This window comes from Coregonus clupeaformis, chromosome 22 (assembly GCF_020615455.1).
Source record: "Coregonus clupeaformis isolate EN_2021a chromosome 22, ASM2061545v1, whole genome shotgun sequence".
Taxonomy (NCBI): domain Eukaryota; kingdom Metazoa; phylum Chordata; class Actinopteri; order Salmoniformes; family Salmonidae; genus Coregonus; species Coregonus clupeaformis.
The window spans coordinates 4,519,313-4,543,786 of NC_059213.1; the positions used below are offsets into that span (position 1 = coordinate 4,519,313).

Genomic DNA, 24,474 nt, shown 5'->3' on the forward strand with positions numbered 1-24,474 from the left:
CTTAAAAAGATGAGAGGCCTGTAATTTTCATCATAGGTACACGTCAACTATGACAGACAAATTGAGAAAAAAATTCCAGAAAATCACATTGTAGGATTTTTCCTGAATTTATTTGCAAATTATGGTGGAAAATAAGTATTTGGTCACCTACAAACAAGCAAGATTTCTGGCTCTCACAGACCTGTAACTTCTTCTTTAAGAGGCTCCTCTGTCCTCCACTCGTTACCTGTATTAATGGCACCTGTTTGAACTTGTTATCAGTATAAAAGACACCTGTCCACAACCTCAAACAGTCACACTCCAAACTCCACTATGGCCAAGACCAAAGAGCTGTCAAAGGACACCAGAAACAAAATTGTAGACCTGCACCAGGCTGGGAAGACTGAATCTGCAATAGGTAAGCAGCTTGGTTTGAAGAAATCAACTGTGGGAGCAATTATTAGGAAATGGAAGACATACAAGACCATTGATAATCTCCCTCGATCTGGGGCTCCACGCAAGATCTCACCCCGTGGGGTCAAAATGATCACAAGAACGGTGAGCAAAAATCCCAGAACCACACGGGGGGACCTAGTGAATGACCTGCAGAGAGCTGGGACCAAAGTAACAAAGCCTACCATCAGTAACACACTACGCCGCCAGGGACTCAAATCCTGCAGTGCCAGACGTGTCCCCCTGCTTAAGCCAGTACATGTCCAGGCCCGTCTGAAGTTTGCTAGTGTGCATTTGGATGATCCAGAAGAGGATTGGGAGTATGTCATATGGTCAGATGAAACCAAAATATAACTTTTTGGTAAAAACTCAACTCGTCGTGTTTGGAGGACAAAGAATGCTGAGTTGCATCCAAAGAACACCATACCTACTGTGAAGCATGGGGGTGGAAACATCATGCTTTGGGGCTGTTTTTCTGCAAAGGGACCAGGACGACTGATCCGTGTAAAGGAAAGAATGAATGGGGCCATGTATCGTGAGATTTTGAGTGAAAACCTCCTTCCATCAGCAAGGGCATTGAAGATGAAACGTGGCTGGGTCTTTCAGCATGACATTGATCTCAAACACACCGCCCGGGCAACGAAGGAGTGGCTTCGTAAGAAGCATTTCAAGGTCCTGGAGTGGCCTAGCCAGTCTCCAGATCTCAACCCCATAGAAAATCTTTGGAGGGAGTTGAAAGTCCGTGTTGCCCAGCGACAGCCCCAAAACATCACTGCTCTAGAGGAGATCTGCATGGAGGAATGGGCCAAAATACCAGCAACAGTGTGTGAAAACCTTGTGAAGACTTACAGAAAACGTTTGACCTGTGTCATTGCCAACAAAGGGTATTTAACAAAGTATTGAGAAACTTTTGTTATTGACCAAAATACTTATTTTCCACCATAATTTGCAAATAAATTCATTAAAAATCCTACAATGTGATTTTCTGGATTTTTTTTTCTCAATTTGTCTGTCATAGTTGACGTGTACCTATGATGAAAATTACAGGCCTCTCTCATCTTTTTAAGTGGGAGAACTTGCACAATTGGTGGCTGACTAAATACTTTTTTCCCCAACTGTATATAAGCCCAAAAGTATGTTACATATTGTGTTGGTACTGTGTAGGATATATTATATTCACACATGCCATTATGATGATCACAAATGCCTATTTCATGACTTCAACTGAATAACTGTTTTTTTCCCACAACCTTTTAATGAGAAAATGAATGCAGGTTATCAAGTTCATGCCGATTTGTTGTTGACATGTGTATGTGTGGTTTTCAGATGGTGTATTTAAACCTGGTTTATGTTTAATAAACACAAAATGGGACTTTTCATTCTAAGACTTTCATTGTGACTCTTTAGTATTCATTACATCTGATCTCACCCTATTCTGCATACACCGACAGAGCTTTATAACCAATACAACCTACTAAGGGCCCGATTCAATGAGATCCACTTTAGCCAACACCAGCATAGCTGATGTTTTGACTGTGCCGGAGGTGGAACTGGAGGAAGCACTATCAAATCCTCAAGCTGCTCCAGGCATTATACCTAAAGCGGACATTGCCTTTGGCTGCACGGAGTCGCATTAAGAGAAATCCCATGCAGCCTCCTTTACAAGTTCGAACACTGGAATTTGAGATGTAATCTACATCTCGATTAGACTGATATAAATATTCATTATTTAGTTTAATGATTTTCAATTTGAGCCTCACTATTTCTATACACTTTCTCATTCTGAACTTCTAACGCGAGTGGGACGGGTGTGGCTTCGTGACAATGATCACAAGAGCAGCTGGTCACCGATTTGACAGCACCAACGCAATTCCACCGCCAAAACAGCTATGCAGGTGTCGGCTATAGCCGGTTAACGATGGATCGTATTGAATCTAAGCCTTAATATGCCTACCGATGTAACACACTAACAAACACCTACTGTACACGTCAAAATATTTTAGTCAGGTTTGTCTGAGGATTTTGGACTTATTATAGATTACTCATTTACCCACAACATCATATTTATGTCCACCATGATGGGTTTAACAACAATTAAATAATTATGTAACGACAGTATAGGACGCAAACGTAGTGGGAATGGGTAAACACTCCGGGGCCATACTTGCGAACATTAGAAAAAGTTTAAGTTCAAGGTTAAGTTTAAGCATCAGCCCATTCAAATCGTTAATGTAGTGGCACGTGATCAAAAGCTACACGCTAGCTGTTCCCATTGCATAATTATTATTTTTTTTTACCTTGCACATTTAGCCCTATGATAACCTCACCAGGTGGTCGTGATTATTTCCTGTAACAAATTCCCTATCAGCCAATTAAAATCATCGACGTAGATGGACGTGTTCCAAAACTTGTTCACGGAAGCGTCCTTAAGAGAAGTACAACAGCACATACTGATAATCAAAACAACTACAAGTGTATTTAACGGACTGGTCAAATTGCTCTCTATGTGGAGTGCCTAGCTCCATGTAATTGTCGCAGATTGTGGCAAGAGTTCGAATCTCACATGTTTTTTCCTCCTTTGAAATGTAGAATTACATTTATTGTGTGTTGAGAAAGGACGTAGCCTACAGCCAACAGCTTGAAAATTAAGACTAAAACTGAATTTAATAAGGAGTTACCTTTTTCTTCAGCCTTGTAGACAAACACACTGTAAAAATGCTTCACTAATGAAGAGTGACAACCTTGTCCCTTTAGGTTGATACTGGTGTTTAATAGTCATATAATGATAGTACCTTAATTTATGTTTTCTTGACATAAAGTAGTGAAGCTGTTTGTAATGTAATGTTGAACCTTTTTCCAAAGTATTCTAAAATTCATTTTATCAAAGTGAGGATACCAGATTTACAGAAAAGGTAAAGTGTTACCATAGTGAGAAAAGTTCTACTTGTCACATGTTTTGTGATAAAAGTACTGTATTACCAATTTGTAGAAATTAAATACAAAATTGACTCTGTGCTGTTTGACTTGGTTATTTTTGTATCATTGCAGGAACTGAGTTCCCCTTATCTCAGTCGAACCAAAACATACTTAATTCTTGAATCAACACATATGGAAAGTCTTTATAACCTCCAATGGCTCCATATTGTTCAGTGTTAGAGATGGGACTTAACTGTGGTTAATATTTTATAATATCATGTCATGTTTATGTGTGTACTGCAAAGAGTTTCTTATATAAAACGTTATGCGTTTCTGTTCAATTTGTGTTTACAGTCTGCAGTCCTGCTGATGTCCGGTGTTGCTGGAGAGACTGGACCTCTGAAGTGGCTGGTCACAAACCCTGACCCTGGATCAGAACCCTGGATCAGGAGCCGTCGCTGTTCCTTCCAGAGTCGGAACCAGGACCAACCAACAAGGGACAGAGACTCCACCACTACACAGAACACAACCAGTGGACAGGGGGACTGAACAACCTCAGTCCTGGTGGTCATCAGAGAGACAGAGGCTCCAGTCAGGGATCCAGTCTGCAGCCCAGACCCTTCTCTTCACAGTCTCAGTGCAGGGATGGAGCAGGGCCTGGGGCTGATAGAGATAGACCCTCCTGTTCCTATGATACAAACACCACAGTATCCATGATGAACAGAGCAGGTCCCCTGGGCTTCAGCCTTCACAGAGATTGGTGGGAGACCCCCCCGGTGGTAGTCTATCAGCAAGTCTGTCTTCTCCTTCAGGATCTTGTTTAATGCCTAGTGAAAGGGTTCATAGAAAGCTTGGGCCTGGACCTGGGTCTAGCCTTCCTCAGCTACCTCATGGTTACCACACCAATACAGACAGGGTCAGGATGGGCATTCACCACAGGAGGTACCTAACCAGCTCTCTAAGCAGCGTCTCTCCCACTGGATTTTGGAGGCTGTCTCCCTGGCATATAGCAGCAAGGGGCAAGGATTACCTACTGTAGCGGTGTACACGTCAACTCCACCAGGAGTCTGGCGCCATCTTGGGTGTTGTTTAAAGGTTTGACTGTAGGACGATATTTGTGCTGTGGCGAGTTGGGCATCACCACACACTTTTGTGAGGTTTTATGGCTTGGATGTCATTGCTCCCAGTTCAGCCCACAGCTTGCTTACTGTGGGACAGGGGACTGAAAGTTGACTGACTGAAAGGAAACGTAATGTTATGACTATAACTGCTGTTCCCTGAAGGAGGGAACCGAGGTATGACATCCGTTTGTCCCAGCACCACCCGTTACTGGGCTCGGTGAAGAGCGGTATCAAATTGAAGTAATGGATCCGAGCCTCACGCTTATCACCTGTGGAAGGTGGGGCTTCCATGACGGGTGGATATCTTTGGCCATCATTGGATTTTACCATAGTATATTATACCTCGTTTCACTCCTTCAGGGTACAGTAGTTATAGTCATAAAGTTACGTTATATTTGATATTCTGTTAGGGCCTATGTTCCGAAACCGCTACGGAGCTTTAGGTGCCAAGGATTCGGACATGTTGCAGCAGTGTGTAGAAGGGAGATTCCACGATGTGAGAAATGTGCAGGAGGGCATAGTCAGAGGGATAGTAAAGTTGGAATAGAGAAAGCACTGTGTGTCAACTGTGGGGGCAACATGCAGCTGGGGATCCGAAGAGCCCTGTGAGAGAGAGACAGGTTGAGATTGCCAGAGTTTGAGTGGGGCAGAACGTTTCCTATGCTGAGGCAGTGGAGAGTAGAGCATAGCCCAAAGGTGAGTGATTCGACTGGAGCCCCCCAGTGAGTAGGCCTGAAGAGAGAGATCCAGAGAGGATGAGCTTTAGTAAGGTAGGATTTCTTGCGTTTATTGCTATGGTTAATTGTACTGCACTGATGGAGCATAAATCCCAGAAAATAGATGTGGTAGTGGCAGCAGCAGATACAATTTTGGGTGTAAGATTTTAGCGCATAAGATCTACAGGGGGTTTAAAGAGAATAGGTTCCATCCTCCCAGGCTGTTCTCCTGGAGTATGATCTGGTAGGGCTAAAGTAGTAGGATAGGGGTGGTTGTTTTTTTGGGTATAGTGGTGTATATGTGTAGGGTTAGATGGTGGTGCTTTTAACTCGTTTTTTTCTGACAAAATGTGCAATTCACACTCCGACCTGTGACAGGCAGCAATACGCAACACAGCGTCTAGTCTACCGGAAAATCACACAAAGACGTGACCACGAATAATTTCCAAGTTAGCGTTTTTATTGTTGTTATTGAAACCTTTATTAACACCCTGGAACTACAAAATATGACTAATTTAACTGCACAGCGTCACATACTCACCCCATGTAGTGTTTAATTCGCGTTAGAGACTGGACTTGGTTGATAGATGTTATCTAGGTAACGCTTGCTAGCTGCTAACAATGGCTAACTGTATGGTTTTTCACACTCAAATAGCCTCCATCATGGAGGTGCTAGCGAATGCAGCCGTGGCAGAGATCTGTAAACTCGTAGACGACGACTATGCAGTTTTTCGTTTGGAAATAACTCAAAGCCAGAAAGAAAACAGGGTATTGCGGAGGAAACTACTGGAACTGAAGGTTGCACGGGAGCGCGCAGAGAGGACTACGCGAGAGCGCGTCCTCGCCAGTCGTCCCAGTAGTGTCCGATACAGAGGAATGGCAAGAGGTACAGTACATTTAGCAGAAGGCGGACACTTAGCGGCCTGTCGCCCCGTTCCCCTCTGCACACAGAATTGGGACTTGGATTTTTTTTGGATAGTATGCAATAATTCCCCTAATTATTTAGCTATAATGTGCAAAGACACAATCATATTCTAACCAGATTCTTGATTTATTGCATTTCTTATTATTTACTAAATTAAAACAATGTGATGCATGGAACATAATCAACAAATAGTATATCAAGAAGTTATGAGAGGAGTTACATTACATCCTTGTCAATTGTCGACAGTGACAATAGTGTACAATATAGCCTTGAGCATTTACAGAATCTAACCTAACCACCACTTTTCCCCCAATCTCAGGTGAAGGACATCTCACTGGAGGCCAAAGGAGCTTTGTGAAGCCAGCGGTACACAATGCATGGAGAGATGACCAGCCAATCACTGTTGATGAGGGGAGTGGAACCTCAACCCAGCACGTTATTGTGATAGAGGTTAGTGTTGCATAAAGAATGACAGTTACTTTGTAAATCAAATGTGTCCCTTTTATTTCAGTAAGGCTCCCCTCAGCTATGCCCTTGCTTACATGTACAGTATATCCTCATGTATCTGCCATAGGGGAGCTTGTGAGACTTCCCTACGAAGTACTGGTAATAATCTCCTCTCTCCTTGTGTCAGTCTGCAGATGCAGAGGCTGCAGTTCCAGGGGTCAAGCAGGAGAGGTCTGAAGGAGTGGAGGACCCACGGCACAGCAGAGACATCCAGACTGGTGCGCCCCCTGTAGCTACGGAGGAGCCCACCACCACCCCAGTGCAGCCCAGGACCCAATGCAGCTTCACGGAGGTCAGTGGAACGCCGAACACCGTCCTCAAGTCAGAGACAGACACCAAGACTTTAACTGTACACACAGGATCTGACCACAGATCAGACCCAGAGAGACTGGGCCTGGGGAGACTGGGCTGTCGTCCTGCTCCCAGGTCAAAGTATTTACCAGTATTTCACCAGAGGACGGTTCATTCCTGTGAGGATGGTGATGGTGATGGTGATGATCCATCTTGTTCTTACGCTACAGAGATGGACCCTGGCAACATATCCTTGGGTTTAGAGACACAAACTGATCTGTCTAGAGGGGACTGGAACCAGTACAGTAGTAGTGTATACTCTGAAGGGTGCTTAGATAAGAAAGGGGAGGGTCTGATTGTAGATGAGGTGACTGTGAACGTGGAGGGTGATGTTTGTCCCACATGGAATGCAGATAGTCACCTAGGAGACAGACACTCACAGGGCAGAGATTTCTTAGATTACAGGGAAAGCTTAGAGACAAATCCAAATGTCGCCACCCACTCCCTTTTACACACGTTCAGGGATCACGACCCAGAGTCCACGTCGATGGGGCCTTCCGATTCACACAGCAGCGTCCTTTTCGATCAGGTATTGAACTCAAACGACAAAGCTAGAGCCCAGGCTCAGGGAGGAGGAGCCACATCAGGCAATAGTAAAGAGAAACGGTTCCTCTGCATGTTCTGTAACAAAGGCTTCAGCTGCCCCCAGAAGGTGGAGATCCACCAGAGGGTCCACACAGGGGAGAAACCATTCAGCTGCCCCCAGTGTAACATGCGCTTCGCTCAGGCCTGCAGCCTGAAGAGGCACCAGAAGGTCCACACAGGGGAGAAACCCTACAGCTGCCCCCAGTGTGAGAAGAAGTTCTCCCGCCAGCACCAGCTGAAGACGCACCTGAAGGTCCACACGGGAGAGAGGCCGTTCGCCTGTACGCACTGCGGGAAGAGGTTCTCAGAGAGGAGCTACCTCAGGATACACCAGCAGAAAAACCATTCCACTCTATAACATAGAAAGTAACTATTCCACTCGATAGCTTCTGATGTTTAGATCAAACCCTGCATTAAAGGGAGACTCAGTAGACGCACAAAGTAAACGGCAGTAGTGGGGCAATTTCCACAACAACTTAGAGCATTGAAGCGAGAGGCTAAACTTCTCTGCGGTTTTGGTCCCACAGCTGTGCACATGCGCAAATACTCTTTGTGACTAGGTGAGAGCAAAGTCTTGCATCTCGCTCATCGCAATATCTGCGGTGCTGCTTGTGGAAACGTCATAACGCTGAGTCTTTCTTTAAAGACAAAGGTTAATTTTCATCCAAAGATGCATTTGGAATAACGAGAGTAACAGATTTCAGTGTTGAATATTTCTGGGTAGAATATTGCATCCAGACATTGTGTGATATAAAAGGCATATACAAGCCTAAAAAGTCTGTAACATATTGTGTTTGTACTGTGTAGGCTATATGATGTTCACAAATGCCTATTTTATACTACTTTAATGAGAAAATGAATGCAGTTTATCAAGGTCTCTTTAGTTGAGACGTATGTGTTTTTTAATGTTGTATTTAAAAATCGTTTATGTTTAATAAACACAAAATGGGACTTTTCATTGAGACTCTCTTTAGTATACATCACATCTGATCTCACCCTATTCTGCATAAACACGACAGCGCTTTATAACCAATATACTCTTACTAAATATAGCTACACATAACCACACACTAACAAACACCTACTGTACACGTCACAATAGTCAGGTTTGTCTGATGACTTGATGTATCATAGCTGACTCATATTTACCCTCAACATATTTATGTCCACCATGATGGGTTTAACAACAATGAAGTCATTCTGTAACTACAGTATAGGACTCAAACGTAGTGGGGATGGGTAAACACTCCATGTTGAAAGTGTGTTTATTATCTGTTTGTACGTACCTGAGGGAGTGTATGTCTGTGTAATCTGTATCACCTCTCTCTTCCAGGAGGAGGAGGGTCCAGAGGTGCTGCTGATAAAGGGGGAGGGGTGTGAGGAGGGTCTGGGGAACCCTGAGGGGACTATGGTCATGGAGGACAACCAGACTACACCTCCTCCTGAACCCACAGAGGAACCAGCTGAGCAGCACAGGACCACACACAGTCTCACTGAGGTACGGATAGGGGCCAGGTCTTGATTAATCCCTCATTGCCCAATCACAAGATGCTCCAAAGCAGGGTGCTCATATCAGATTTCTTGATCCAACATCCTCTCACTCTGTATTTCTTACAGTCAGTAGACATGGAGGATGGGAAGCCTGATCTGCTACTGGTCAAAGAGGAGACAATAGAAGACGGACCAGAGAGCATTGACCTGTTGAGTGGACTAAAGATGGGGGAGCAAGGTAAGGGAGAAATACATATAGCCTACATACAGTAATAGATCTTCAATGGGAATAGTGATGCGCCTGGCTACAGTTTTCTTCTTCATTCATGAAATCAATACAACTTATGTTTACATACTAAAAACAAATGTTATAATGTATGAACTTGACCAGGTATTTGACCAAAAAAACCTTATAATGTAGAGTTTTCTCTACCATGTTTGTAAAGTATAGTTTCCTCTTCTTGCAGGTGGTTGGCTGGAGGCTAACAGAGGAGACTGGGCGGCCATCTTGGATTACCAGACGGGTGCAGCCAAGGGCCCAGGGGACAACATCACTGAGCAGGCCACAACCAGAGGTGACATAGTGGAGGTCAGTGGATGGGACAGCGTCTTCAACTCTGGGCTGGGGAACAACACTGTTAACCACAACCAGAAACAGACAGTCGAACACAAAACAACAACTGAACTCCATGACAACAGACTGGCTGAGACCAGGGCGATGCATAGATTTGGTCCGCGGGGACGGGGAGGTGTACGTATGCGGCGGGAGAGAACAGACACAGACTCGGCTAGCGATGCTCCGTCCTGCTCCTATAGTTGTGATTCAGAGAGACTGATGGCGCCTCAGGTTAACCCCCTAACAGGTGCTGCCTTCAGCCTGCCTTCTATAGGATCTATCAACTGGAACATGGACCCTGTGACAACACAGACACTCCCTGGCCTTCGTCCTCCTCACACTCTCCTTATGTTAAACCAGACTTCAGACAATGCCAGTGCCTCAACACTAAATGGCAACACAAGCCCATTGACAAATGACAGTAGTAGTAACGCTATCAGTAGATCCGGTGGCAAAAAGAAGCGCTTCCCGTGTTCGTTCTGTGGGAAAGCCTTCAGTTTCCCCAAACAGGTGGGGGCCACCAGAGGCCCCACCAGAGGATGCACACAGGGGAGAAATTATTTGGGTGCCACCTATCCCGGGCCAGTTTCTCAGACACATCCAACCTGAAGAGGCACCAGAGAGTCCACACAGGGGAGAATCCCTTCAGCTGCCCCCAGTGTGAGAATAGGTTCTCCCACCAGGACCAGCTGAAGATGCATCTGTAGGTCCACAAGGGAGAGAGGCCTGTATGCACTGCGGGAAGAGGTTCTTAGAGAGGAGCTACCTCAGGATACACCAGCAGAAAATGCACAAAGCCCCCTTATAATGTAATGTAGTACTAGTTAGTTTGTAGTTAATTCTGTTAGTTTTGGATGTAGTAGGGAACTGGATGAGGTGAACTGAGGAAAGAATGAGTATGATGAGGCAGAGTAGATGATATGGTGATGGTTGGTGTGATGGTGTCTGTAAAAATGCTTCACTGATGAAAAGTGAGAACCTTGTCCTGTTTTTTCATACTGTGGTTTGTAGTGAAATAATGATAGTGTCTTATTACATTTTTACTTTAAAGTATTTAAAAATTCATTCTATCAAAGTGAAGGTACCAGATTTAACTTCACGTTATATGAGTGTTTGACCATTTTGTTGAAATGAAATACAAAATTGACTCTGTGCTGACTGACTTGGTTATTTTTGTATCCTTGCAGGGACTGAGTTTCCCTTATCTCAGTGGAACCAAAACATTATACTTCATTCTTGAATCAACACATAATGGACATTTTTATAATAACCTCCAATGGCTCCATATTGTTAGGTACTTGAATCACAGTGTTAGAGATGGGCTTGACTTATCATGTCATGTTTCTATGTGTACAGCAAAGAGTTTCTTATATAAACCTTTATATGCTCTTCTGTACAATTTGTGTTTACAGTCTGCAGTCCATGAGGACCTGCTGATATCCGGTGTAGCTGGCTGGAAATACTGGACCTCTGAGGCGGCTGGTCACAAACCCTGGCCCCGGATCAGAACCATGGATCAGGAGCCATCGCTCTTCCTTCCAGAGTCGGAAGAAGGACCGAACCTCGAGGGACAGAGACTCCACCACACAGAACACAACCAGTGGACAGGTGGACTGAACAACCTCAGTCCTGGTGGTCATCAGCGAGACAGAGGCTCCAGTCAGGGATCCAGTCTGAAGTCCAGAACCTTCTCTTCACAGTCTCAGTGCAGGGATGAAGCAGGGCCTGGGGCTGATAGAGATCGACCCTCCTGTTCCTATGATACAAACACCACAGTATCCATGATGAACAGAGCAGGTCAACCTGGGCTTCAGCCTTCACAGAGAGAGGTGGGAGACTCCCCTGGTGGTAGTCTAACAGGACGTCTGTCTTCTCCTTCGGGATCTCGTCTAATGCCTAATGAATGGGTTCAGAGAAGGCCTGGGCCCGTACCTGGGTCTAGCGTTCCTCAGCTATCTCATGGTAACCCCACGAATGCAGACAGGGTCAGGATGGGTGTTCAACATGAGAGGTACCAAGCCTATAACACAGCATACAATCCCAACAACACCCAAACAATGGCTAGAGGTCAAGGAGGGAGCACAAAGACTAACCACCTGAGGGTGGTGGCTCCTGCTTCTACCTCCTCAGGTGTCAGTGGGTCACAATGTGGGAGGCCGAGTGTTAGGACGGACGCCGACAAGTTGTACTCCTGCTCCACGTGTGGGAAGCGTTTCGCTGAGGCGAACTATGTGAAGGAGCACCAGACCGTTCACACCAAGGAGAGGCCCTTCAAGTGCAAACTATGTTACAAGAGCTTCTCCTTCCGGAGTAGCCTCATCAGACATAGGAGTGTCCACAATGGAGAGAAATCGTAGCAGTGTGGCTTGAGATGTACACGGGATATCTGGGAACCATTCTTTAGCTGACATTATAGTTGTGAAGTGTCCTGGAGTAAGAGCAGTGGTGTTCAGGAGGGTATACGCAGGTAGCCATATACCCACTTATTTGTCATTGGGCAATGAGTATACTCACTTCTTAGTCCCCACGATGCGTATCAAAGTAGTGTAGTGGAGGTGTACGCCGTATCAATTAATAAGGCTGATGGAACAGATCGGAATGTTCAGCTTAAAATGTTGATAAACTATTATTTCTTCACATTTTGATGCACCACGTCACCACTGGGTAAGAGGACAATTAACCACGTACCCCTCATTTTGTTAATTTGTCATTTGAAACAGGCTTGTGTAAATACCTGTTTTGAGAGAGAGTGTAAACCTAGGCTAGAACAAGGACAGTTGAATATTTTCATTTCTGAGGTGATGTAGATGGAATGAATTCATTAGTTTGTATTCTATTCTTGCTAACACACTGTTATTTCTAAACAAGTCTGCTCTCAGCTTGATTGATACTGATCACAGGAGATTTGGGGCTCTATTTTCGGCTGGCGTTATGGCAGGGCAAGCACACGTTAGTTTGCAATTTCAGCATGTAAAAACGGGCGTTTTCGACCCCATGCGCCATGTTCTGCAATTTACCTGTCTAATATCAGCTCACTAGCTCTGAGGTGGGGGGTGGCAATATTAAAGGTGTCCTTGAAAACATGCGCAAACGTGTCAATTTCATGCAGCGCATATCGAGACATTTAAGACCAGTGAAAAGCAGGTCTTTGTTGTAACTCGCTTGGTAATGGCATGGATTTTGTGAGCGGAAGTGCAACCTATCCAGCCGTGACGCAGAGTGCCCTAATGCTCATGGAACAAGAGAAGAGATGTGCTTTTTGTGCCGGTAACCCTTGTATTAATAAACTTTTAAAACACTTATTTTTTTTCCATTTGGTTTAATTCGATTAAAAACCAAGCCTATGGCCTCCCTTCCCTTAAATTAAGGCATTTTTTTTTGGTCCTGCGAAGTGCGTTCGCCAAGTATCCAAGCCTATCAATAAAGGGTTTGGCTCGTGAGACTGCTTCGAAATACAGTGCCCTCCGTAATTATTGAGACAGTGACACATTTTTGTTGTCGTTTGGCTCTGTACTCCAGCACTTTGGGATTGTAAATTATACAATGACTATGAGGTTAAAGTGCAGACTGTCAGCTTTAATTTGAGGCTATTTTCATCCATATCGAGTGAACCGTTTAGAAATTACAGCACTTTTTGCACATAGTCCCCCCATTTTAGGGGAACAAAAGTATTGGGACAAATTCACTTATGTGTACTAAAGTAGTCAAAAGTTTTGTATTTGGTCCCATATTCCTAACATGCAATGATTACATCAAGCTGGTTACTCTACAAACTTGTTGGATGCATTTGCTGTTTGTTTTGGTTGTGTTTCAGATTATTTTGGGCCCAATAGAAATTAATGGTAAATAATGTATTGTGTCATTTTGGAGTCACTTTTATTGTAAATAAGAATAAATAAGAATGTTTCTAAACACTTCTACATTAATGTGTATGCTACCATGATTACGGATAGTCCTGAATGAATTGTGAGTAATGAATGATGAGAAATTTACAGACACAGAAATATGCTAACCTCCCCTGTAATTTGTAATGGTGAGAGGTTAGCATGTCTTGGGGGTATGATACTTGTGCGTCTGTAACTTTCTCACTCATCATTATTCAGGATTCATTCAGGACTATCCGTGATCCCCTTTTTATCTATGTATTGTGTAGGCCTACATTATTTTAGCCAGCTCCCGTTTTGGATGTGCGGAAAAACCCCTACATGTAGGCTACGTGTCCATATGCCCATCATGAAACGAGAGATGAGATGACGCTTGTGACACTTGTATTTAGAACGTACTTTCCTGTAACAGTTGCTAGTTTTACGTTTAATATGATTAAAACCATGCCCTCCGTAGGCTACCCCTTAACCTAGGCCTATAGGCTATAACGAAGGCTGGTTCAACAGCAATCTATAGTTTTTTTATCCTGTTGATTTTATGATATCATGCTTCTGACCCCAAGCTATTTAGAAATATGATATACACTAGCGTTCAAAAGTTTGGGGTCACTTAGAAATGTCCTTGTTTTCCATGAAAACATACATGAAATGAGTTTGAATAGGAAAAATAGCAGAATGCATAGGAAATGTAGTCATTGACAAGGTTAGAAATAATTATTTTTAATTGAAATAATAATTGTGTCCTTCAAACTTTGCTTTCGTCAAAGAATCCTCCATTTGCAGCAATTACAGCCTTGCAGACCTTTGGCATTCTAGTTGTCAATTTGTTGAGGTAATCTGAATAGATTTCACCCCATGCTTCCTGAAGCACCTCCCACAAGTTGGATTGGCTTGATGGGCACTTCTTACGTACATACGGTCAAGCTGCTCCCACAACAGCTCAATAGGATTGAAATCCGGTGACTGTGCTGGCCACTCCATTATAGACAGAATACCAGCTGACTGCTTCTTCCCTAAATAGTTATTGCATAGTTTGGAGCTGTGCTTTGGGTCATTGTCCTGTTGTAGGAGGAAATTGGCTCCAATCAAGTGCCGTCCACAGGGTATGGCATGGCGTTGCAAAATGGAGTGATAGCCTTCCTTCTTCAAGATCCCTTTTACCCTGTACAAATCTCCCACTTTACCACCACCAAACACCCACAGACCATCACATTGCCTCCATCATGCTTGACAAATGGCATCAAGCACTCCTCCAGCATCTTTTCATTCATTCAATCTTCCTCTGTCCAGTGTCTGTGTTCTTTTGCCCATCTTAATATTTTATTTTTATTGGCCAGTCTGAGATATGGCTTTTTCTTTGCAACTCTGCCTAGAAGATCAGCATCCCGGAGTCGCCTCTTCACTGTTGACGTTGAGACTGGTGTTTTGCAGGTACTATTTAATGAAGCTGCCAGTTGAGGACCTGTGAGGCGTCTGTTTCTCAAACTAGACACTCTAATGTATTTGTCCTCTTGCTCAGTCATGCACCGGGGCCTCCCATTCCTCTTTATATTCTGGTTAGAGCCAGTTTGCGTTATTCTGTGAAGGGAGTAGTCCACAGCGTTGTACGAGATCTTCAGTTTCTTGGCAATTTCTCGCATGGAATAGCCTTCATTTCTCAGAACAAGAATAGACTGACGAGTTTCAGAAGAAAGTTATTTGTTTCTGGCCATTTTGAGCCTGTAATCGAACCCACAATTGCTGATGCTCCAGATACTCAACTAGTCTCAAGAAGGCCAGTTTTATTGCTTCTTTAATCAGCACAACAGTTTTCAGCTGTGCTAACATAATTGCAAAAGTTTTCTAATGATCAATTAGCCTTTTAAAATGATAAACTTGGATTAGCAAACACAACGTGCCATTGGAACACAGGACTGATGATTGCTGATAATGGGACTATGTAGATATTCCATAAAAAAATCAGCCGTTTCCAGCTACAATAGCCATTTACAACATTAACAATGTCTACACTATATTTCTGATCAATTTGATGTTATTTTAATGGACAATTTTTTAAATTTTCTTTCGAAAACAAGGACATTTCTAAGTGACCCCAAACTTGTGAACAGTACAGTAGGCAGAAGATCGGTTGCATGCTATCAGGGAGAGGTCTGAGGTCCTCCGCTGCAGTACAGCTCATTCACTGCCAGCTTCTGTGGCTCACCATCAAAGGGATGCTGCAGATTTACGCCCTGCAGCCCCACTACACTCTCAACAGTCTAAAACTGCTCATTAGCGCCTCCATCAGCATGAGCCGTCGACGACTCCTTCCCCATCAGCATCAGAGTCGCCATCAGCCCGGGTCTCGGATCAGACCCCAGCTGTGAAGATCCAGCCTACCCCTGTCCTGGGGGCCTCTCCTGTCGCTGATGGGGCGTCGTCGCAGTCTTCAGTCCGGCCCGACCTCATGCTGCGGCCTGGCCTCCTGATCCGAGGCCCTCACCTGTCCCTCTGCCCGGGTCCGGCGGCCACCGCCCGTTGCTGCTTCGTGGCTCCAGCCACCTAAGTATCCAGCCCCAGAGTCCTTGTCGAGCTCTGCTGCTGCAGCCCTGCGGTCTCCAGTCCTAAGACCCTTGTCCAGCTCTGCCGCTGCGGCCTCCAGTCCTGGTGTCCTCAGCTGACACCATGCCGGGGGTCAAGATGACTCCTGCTCCTCCCCTGGGGGCCTTACAAGCCCTCACTGCTGAGATCCTCATGTTGCCTGTTTCTGGGCAGAGGGGGTGGCCGCCACCGGATCTACCGCCGAATCCTGATGGCTCCTTTCTTCCAGAACCGTCTCACAGCCTGCACTGACCCCTGTCACGTCACACACCCTGGTCTTGGGACCTCAGGCACCTTTGGGACGGGGCGGCCAGGTACACCAAGAGACAGGACATCTGTTGAACCAGCCGCCCGTCTGGTCTACGTCTCTGCCTCGCTGGATGACCACAAGTCTTCACGTCATCCCTCTCAGTGACTGTCTACCCATGCTGCCCTTTGTTGTTGATTTCAAATCTGTACAACACATTTGGGGGCGGCTGTTAAAAAAGGCCAGCTTTCTAGCACTCCTTTCTGGTTAGTTTAGTCAGGCAGCTTAATCTCCTTTTCTAAAACCTAACCCTATTTTCTAATATTTTTAACAATATATTTCCATATTGAAGCCATGCAAATTACTTGTTCAACGTCTGTAAAGAAAATAATAAAACAACGTATTTAGCAAAGATGGGATAGGCCTAGATTTTGTTATTTGTTTTCTGTAAGCTATTTAACAAACTAGGTTATAACGGACTGATTTATAAGTCCAAAAATGTATGAAGTAATTGCAGATTTTCCCTGTGGAATCGGTGAGGGTAACCAGAAGTGGTCTTGTGATAATTGTTTGTGTTTCTGCTCGTCAGACGGAGCAGGCGCTCTGCATTAAACAAATGGGGGCAAGAGATGGGAATTGTTTTGCGCACAAGAAAAGGGCACCATTGAAAGGGATGATTACTGGGGTAGCAGTAAATGTAAAAGTTGACCAACTGAAGGGGAAGATTCCCGGTGTTTGTGATGCTCGTCGTTTGGTGTGACGCAGACAGGGTGGCGTTAGTGGTGAAACAGAAGTCATTGTCTGTTCTTTTGAGTTTTGATGTTGAGTCTTTGCCTGACAAAGTTATGTTAGGATATGTAAGTTATCCTGTAAGAGCTTTTGTGCCGAATACATTACGTTTTTACAGGTGGCAGCAGTGTGTAGGAGGGAGGTTCCTAGGTGTGAGAAGTGTGCAGAAGGGCATGAGACAAAGGAATGTGTAGCATTGGGGAAAGTAGTGGTATGTGTTAATTGTATGGGTGCCCATGGGGCTGGGGATCAGAAATGTCCCGTGCGAGAGAGGCAGGTGGAGGTTTCCAGGGTTAGAGTAGTGCAGAAGTTATCATATGCTGAGGCAGTGAAGAAATTAGAGGAAGATGGGTCAAGGGGGAGGGATCGTGAGAGGAGTGGTGTGAGTAGTAGATATTTACCAGTACAGAGGGATAGGCCAACAAGTGGTATATGTTTCAGTAAGATTGGATTTTTTGCATTTATAGCAATGGTTATCAACTGTACTGCAGGGATAGAATGTAAGTCGCAGAAAATGGAGGTTGTGGTGGCAGCTGCAGAGAGCTATTTGGGTGTGCGAGACTTGACATCAGAAGAGTTACAAGGTGTGTTAAGTGGTGGTGTCCCATCCTTTCAGGTAGGACTAAAAAGATTTAAATAGTGGAGTAGGGTGGTGTTATGTTATTATTATTTTATATTTTTTGTGAGTGTAGTGTTAGATGGTAGGGTATTTGTTTATTTTTTCAAGCAAAGTATATAAGGGAGTTGTACTCCAGTCTAGTAGGTGGCGGTAATGCAACATTTATTGGATGCCAACTGCCGTTAAACCTCATCGAAGAAGAGGATTTCAAAGAGCGCGCATATCTTTTTCATTTCACCACGCCCTTTGAGCTATGACGCCAACCAATAAGATCCTTTCTCTTCAAGTGTAAACGGAAGTGAACAGTGACCAACACCAACGTTAGTGTTTTATTTTTTAGAGGTTTATTAACATCCTGTAACAAAAAATATGAATATCTTAACTGCATAGCACTACATACTTACCCCAAGCAGTTTATTTCGCGTTGGAGACAGGACTTGCTTGATAGATGTTATCTAAGTAACGCTAGCTAACGTTAGCTGCTAACAATGCCAATGGCTAACTTTAACGGAATGGGCTTTCACACTCAAATAGCCTCCATTATGGAGGTGCTAGCGAATGCAGCCGTTGCAGAGATCTGTAAACTCGTAGACAACGACTATGCAGTGTTTGGTTTGGAAATTTCTCAACGCCAGAAAGAAAACAGGACATTGCGGAGGAAACTACAGCTACTGGACCTGAAGGTGGCACGGGAGCGCGCAGAGAGGACAATGCGAAGTCGTACCAGTAGTGTCAAGATCCTTGACCGATACAGAGGAATGGCAAGAGGTACATTTTGCAGAAGGCCGAGGCAGCGTGGGCTATCGCCCCGTTCCCCTCTTCATATATAGCTCAGTGCCTGTTGCCCGGTTCCCCTCTGCACATGTGTTCAGATGAAGTGGCGGCTCCTGAAAAAATTCTCAGGGGGGGCAATTTTTCTGATGATTTAGGTGACCTACACACATTTAAAAAAAGATATGTCCAGCAACAACATGAAGACAGGGGCAGCATATAAGTCAATACTGATATACACATTACTTGCTTCAAAAAGGCCTCATGGTTGAATTGGAAATATGTGCACCTGAGCATAATTCACAACAAGCAAGCAGGAGCTTTTGATAGAGGCTACTGAAAACATTGATGCAAGTTATTGGTAATAAGAAATTTTTATAGACTTCCATATTCTGCCCTCTTGTATAGATTTGTGAAAATGAACAGTGATAGACATTTTGCCTGAAAACAGAATTTGAAAATAATTTCTAGAAAAGGTAAACACAGCTATCTGTATGGCTTTGTAAAAATGAACAACCATATTCTGGCCAATTGTATAGATTTGTAAATATGAACAACCATATTCTGGCCAATTGTATAGATTTGTAAAAATGAACATGAACAGATTTTTTTTATTTTATTACTTTTTTAAAAATGAAAAATAACTTTTAAACAACATCAACTGTGAACTGATTTGGGCGTGTGTGTGTTAAAGAGACAGACAGGGAGGGACAAAGAGAGAGAGAGGCTACATTACTTGTACTGAAACTGTTCTAGCTTGCTGCATGATCAAATTCAGCTGATGCGCATAGCAATGCACGTAATGGTCATTCTTGAAATGCTCACGCACCTTTTGCTGCACACCAGCCTTCTCTCCCCTCATCACACTGGCTCCATCGTAAGCTTGCGCAATGAGTTTGACTTTCTCGTCGTCGGCAAAAAGACCGTTCAGTCTCTCCAAAAGCACACTGGCGATTGAGACTGAGGTTGATTCCGAGATGGGAAGGAACTCAAAAAAGCGCTCCTGCACTTTGTGGTTGCTATCTATGTACCTCAGCACAAGCACCAGCTGTGTCTGTGTACAAACGTCCGTGGTCTCGTCAGCTTGGATAGCTACGAAGTTCGCCGACTTCACCTCCTCCACAATATGTTCCCTCATGACCGCTAGCATACACTCCAGTAGCTCGTTTTGAATGGTCTTTGATGTGCCCTTGAAAACTTTAGCATTTTTAAGATGGTCATCAAACACCTCATCTAATTGTGCCACAAAGTTGACAAGTCCAAGAAAAATAGCAGGGTTGGTGGAGCCCTCAGTTTCATCTTTGCCTCGCAAAGCTAGCCATCTTGACAGTAGTACGTGAATTGATTGACGCTGCTACCCGCTCTTTTCTTAGTTATGTTCATGGTTACTTATGTTACGTATGACGAAAGCGCGTAAGTGCAAGCCCTCCCGGAACCCATAGAGATTGTATTGAAAGCTCTGATATTTGAAAAAAAAAAAGATTTTACATGAGTCTATGAGAGACTCCTGGGCGATTTTCAACCTGACTGAAATCGCCCCAAAAGGGGCGGGGCCATTTGAAGCACGACTTTAGCCTGATTGGACATTTAGTGGCAGATCAGACGTCTAGATTAGAACACTGATAACTACTGTTGCCGTGATATAATTGATTAGAAAAAAAATCCCTTCCTTTTCCCGTTTGGCAGTACGTCGCCCATATCGCCCTAATGAACACACCGCCCCTGTTCAGATGTGTTACCCAGAATTGGGTCTTGGTCAGTTTTTGGATAGTATGCAATAATTCCCCAGATTACTACACTACATGACCAAAAGTATGTGGACACCTGCTCGTCGAACATCTCATTCCAAAATCATGGGCATTAATATGGAGTTGGTCCGCCCTTTGCTATTATAACAGCCTCCACTCTTCTGTGAAGGATTTCCGCTTGCTTCCATTCAGCCACGAGAGCATTAGTGAGGTCGGGTATGGATGTTGGGCGAGTAGGCCTGGCTTGCAGTCGGCGTTCCAATTCATCCCAAAGATGTTTGATGGGGTTGAGATCAGGGCTCTGTGCAGACCAGTCATGTTCTACCACACCGATCTCGACAAACCATTTCAGTATGGACCTCGCTTTGTGCACAGGGGCGTTGTCATGCACAGGAAAGGGCCTTCCCCAAACTGTTGCCAAAGTTGGACGCACAGAATCGTGTAGAATGTAATTGTATGCTGTAGCGTTAAGATTTCCCGGCTGGCTTCTGGGTTAAGCGGGCACTGTGTCAAGAAGCAGTGCGGCTCGGTTGGGTTGTGTTTCGGAGGACGCACGACTCTCGACCTTCGCCTCTCCCGTGTCCGTACGGGAGTTGCAGCGGTGGGAGAAGACTGTAACTACCAATTGGATACCACGAAATTGGGGAGAAAAAGGGGGTAAAATACCTAAAAAATAAGACTTGTGTGCACCTGCTCTGCCATGGAAACCCATTTCATGAAGCTCCCGACAAACAGTTCTTATGCTGACATTGCTTCCAGAGGCAGTTTGGAACTCGGTAGTGAGTGTTGCAACCAAGGACAGACGATTTTTACTCGCTACATGTTTCAGCGGTCCCGTTCTTTGAGCTTGTATAGCCTTCCACTTCGCGGCTGAGCCGTTGTTGCTCCTAGACGTTTCCAGTTCACAATAACAGCACTTACAGTTGACCGGGGCAGCTTTAACAGAGCAGAAATTTGACGAACTGACTTGTTGGAAAGGTGGCATCCTATGACGGTGCCACTTTGAAAGTCATTGAGCTCTTCAGTAAGGCCATTCTACTGCCAATGTTTGTCTATGGAGATTGCATGGCTGTGTGCTCGATTTTATACACCTGTCAGCAATGGGTGTGGCTGAAATAGACGTGTCCACTAATTCGAGGGGGTGTCCACATACTTTTGTATATATAGTATGCCCATGATATTGGAATGAGATGTTTGATGAGCAGGTGTCCACATACTTTTGGTCATGTTGTGTATCTTGCACAAAGACAATATACTATTCTAGATTGGAGAGTAGTGGATTACAAAAATACTAATTGTCGCCTAACCCATTACATTACCAGCTAAAATATTGTAATCAGATTACAGATTCCTTTTGAAAAACTAGATGATTACTTCTAGGATTACTTTGAAATTCAGAAAGGATGTTTTGTGTAAAAATTATTTTGACAGATTTTCATGCAAATATTCTCAAATCTGCAGAAAGAAAGTATGCAGTTGTTAGCTAGAATGCTAACGCTCATTGACATAGGCTGTAGCAAAGTTAGCCAAAGAGCCATTTTACTGGTCCAAGTTGAAGTGTTTTTTAAGTATAATGCAGTTGATTTGCGATGATGACACAAACATTATATTAAGCAGGACATTCATATGAGCCTTAAAATCCAATTATAATCCAAAAGTAGTTTGCAATGCATTCATAAGAAACAAAATATTGGCGTTCTATGAGAACTCCCCCATGTTCTGAAACCAAATTGTGCGTATCGCCCTTGTGCAGCAATGTTTGCGAACATAGAAAGGGGTCTATACCTTTGAGCTGACAATAGCTAACCTAACAACCTATTTTCCTCTAACTCTCAGGTGAAGGACATCTCTTTGGAGGCCACAGGAGCTTTGTGAAGCCAGCAGGACACAATACATGGAGAGATGACCAACCAATCACTGTGGATGAGGGGAGTGGAACCTCAACCCAGCACGTGATAGAGGTTAGTTTAATAGTGTTGCATAAAAAAATGACAGTTACAGTTGAAGTCGGAAGTTTACATACACTTAGGTTGGAGTCATTAAAACTCGTTTTTCAACCACTCCACAAATTTCTTGTTAACAAACTATCGTTCTGGCAAGTCAGTTAGGACATCTACTTCGTGCATGACACAAGTAATTTTTCCAACATTTGTTTACAGACAGATTATTTCACTTATAATTCACTATCACAATTCCAGTGGGTCAGAAGTTTCAGTTGATTGTGCCTTTAAACAGCTTGGAAAATACCAGAAAATGATATCATGGCTTTAGAAGCTTCTGATAGGCTAATTGACATCATTTCAGTCAATTGGAGGTGTACCTGTGGATGTATTTCAAGGCCTACCTTCAAACTCAGTGCCTCTTTGCTTGACATCATGGGAAAATCAAAAGAAATCAGCCAAAACCTCAGACATTTTTTTTTAGACCTCCACAAGTCTGGTTCATCATTGGGTGCAATTTCCAAACGCCTGAAGGTACCACATTCATCTGTACAAACAATAGTATGCAAGTATAAACACCATGGGACCACGCAGCCGTCATACCGCTCAGGAAGGAGACGCGTTCTGTCTCCTAGAGATGAACGTACTTTGGTGCGAAAAGTGCAAATCAATCCCAGAACAACAGCAAAGGACCATGTGAAGATGCTGGAGGAAACATGTACAAAAGTATCTATATCCACAGTAAAACGAGTCCTATATCGACATAACCTGAAAGGCCGCTCAGCAAGGAAGAAGCCACTGCTCCAAAACCGCCATAAAAAAGCCAGACTACGGTTAGCAACTGCACATGGGGACAAGATCATACTTTTTGGAGAAATGTCCTCTGGTCTGATGGAACAGAAATAGAACGGTTTGGCCATAATGACCATCGTTATGTTTGGAGGAAAAAGGGGTTTGCTTGCAAGCCGAAGAACACCATCCCAACCGTGAAGCACGGGGGTGGCAGCATCATGCTGTGGGGGTGCTTTGCTGCAGGAGGGACTGGTGCACTTCACAAAATAGATGGCATCATGAGGAAGGAAAATTATGTGGATATATTGAAGCAACATCTCAAGACATCAGTCAGGAAGTTAAAGCTTGGTCGCAAATGGGTCTTCCAGATGGACAATGACCCCAAGCATACTTCTAAAGTTGTGGCAAAATGGCTTAAGGACAACGAAGTCAAGGTATTGGAGTGGCCATCACAAAGCCCTGACCTCAATCCTATAGAAAATTTGTGGGCAGAACTGAAAAAGCGTGTGCGAGCAAGGAGGACTACAAACCTGACTTAGTTACTCCAGCTCTATCAGGAGGAATGGGGCAAAATTCACCCAACTTATTGTAGGAAGCTTGTGGAAGGCTACCCAAAACGTTTGACCCAAGTTAAACAATTTAAAGGCAATGCTACCAAATACTAATTCAGTGTATGTAAACTTCTGACCCACTGGGAATGTGATTAAATAAATAAAAGCTGAAATAAATCATTCTCTCTAATATTATTCTGACATTTCACATTCTTAAAATAAAGTGGTGATCCTAACTGACCTAAGACAGGGAATTTTTACTAGGATTAAATGTCAGGAATTGGGAAAAACAGAGTTTAAATGTATTTGGTTCAGGTGTATGTAAACTTCCGACTTCAACTGTACTTTGTAAATCAAATGTGGCCCATTTATTTCAGAAACGCTCCACTCAGCTATTCACTTGCTTACATGTACATCTGCCATAGGGTAGCTTGTGAGACTTCCCTACGACATTGTTATCCAATTATACTCATGTACTGGTAATAACCTCCTCTCTTCTTGTGTCAGTCTGCAGATGCAAAGGCTGCAGGTCCTGGGGTCAAGCTGGAGAGGTCTGAAGGAGAGGTGGATCCACGGCATAGCAGAGACATCCAAACTGGAGTGGCTGGAGCGCCCCCTGTAGCCACGGAGGACCCCACCACCTCCCCAGTGCAGCCCAGGACCCTACGCAGCATGACGGAGGTCAGTGGAACGCCGATCGCAGTCCTCAAGTCAGAGACGGACACAGGCTCTTACACACAGGATCTGACCACAGATCAGACCCAGAGAGACTGGGGTTGGGGAGACTGGGCTGTCCTCCTGCTCAGAGTATTTATCAGTATGTCACCAGAGCCAGAGGACGGTGATGGTGACACGTTAGAAACTGGTGGTGATGATCCTGCTTGTTCTTACAC

At 44.1% G+C, this 24,474-nt stretch overlaps 2 protein-coding genes across 2 annotated transcripts; both read left to right on the plus strand.

Annotated features, from left to right (window-relative positions):
* The first annotated feature begins 5,876 nt into the window (after positions 1-5,876).
* Positions 5,877-8,509, plus strand: LOC121546327 (zinc finger protein 613-like). The gene is made up of 3 exons (XM_041857525.1): positions 5,877-6,071; positions 6,430-6,560; positions 6,745-8,509. The coding sequence occupies exons 1-3, from the start codon at positions 6,062-6,064 to the stop codon at positions 7,909-7,911; spliced, it is 1,308 nt and encodes a 435-aa protein (XP_041713459.1). The 5' UTR covers positions 5,877-6,061; the 3' UTR covers positions 7,912-8,509.
* A 737-nt stretch (positions 8,510-9,246) lies between these two features.
* Positions 9,247-13,181, plus strand: LOC121546331 (zinc finger and SCAN domain-containing protein 12-like). The gene is made up of 3 exons (XM_041857530.2): positions 9,247-9,282; positions 9,512-9,633; positions 11,073-13,181. The coding sequence occupies exons 1-3, from the start codon at positions 9,270-9,272 to the stop codon at positions 12,015-12,017; spliced, it is 1,080 nt and encodes a 359-aa protein (XP_041713464.1). The 5' UTR covers positions 9,247-9,269; the 3' UTR covers positions 12,018-13,181.
* The last annotated feature ends 11,293 nt before the right edge of the window (positions 13,182-24,474 follow it).

What these genes read in the sequence shown, in the direction of transcription:
- LOC121546327 (XM_041857525.1), top strand. An exon ending in AGCACGTTATTGTGATAGAG is followed by an intron (nt 6,561 to 6,744) that starts GTTAGTGTTGCA and finishes TCCTTGTGTCAG; the next exon opens with TCTGCAGATGCAGAGGCTGC.
- LOC121546331 (XM_041857530.2), top strand. An exon ending in CCAGAGGTGACATAGTGGAG is followed by an intron (nt 9,634 to 11,072) that starts GTCAGTGGATGG and finishes TTGTGTTTACAG; the next exon opens with TCTGCAGTCCATGAGGACCT.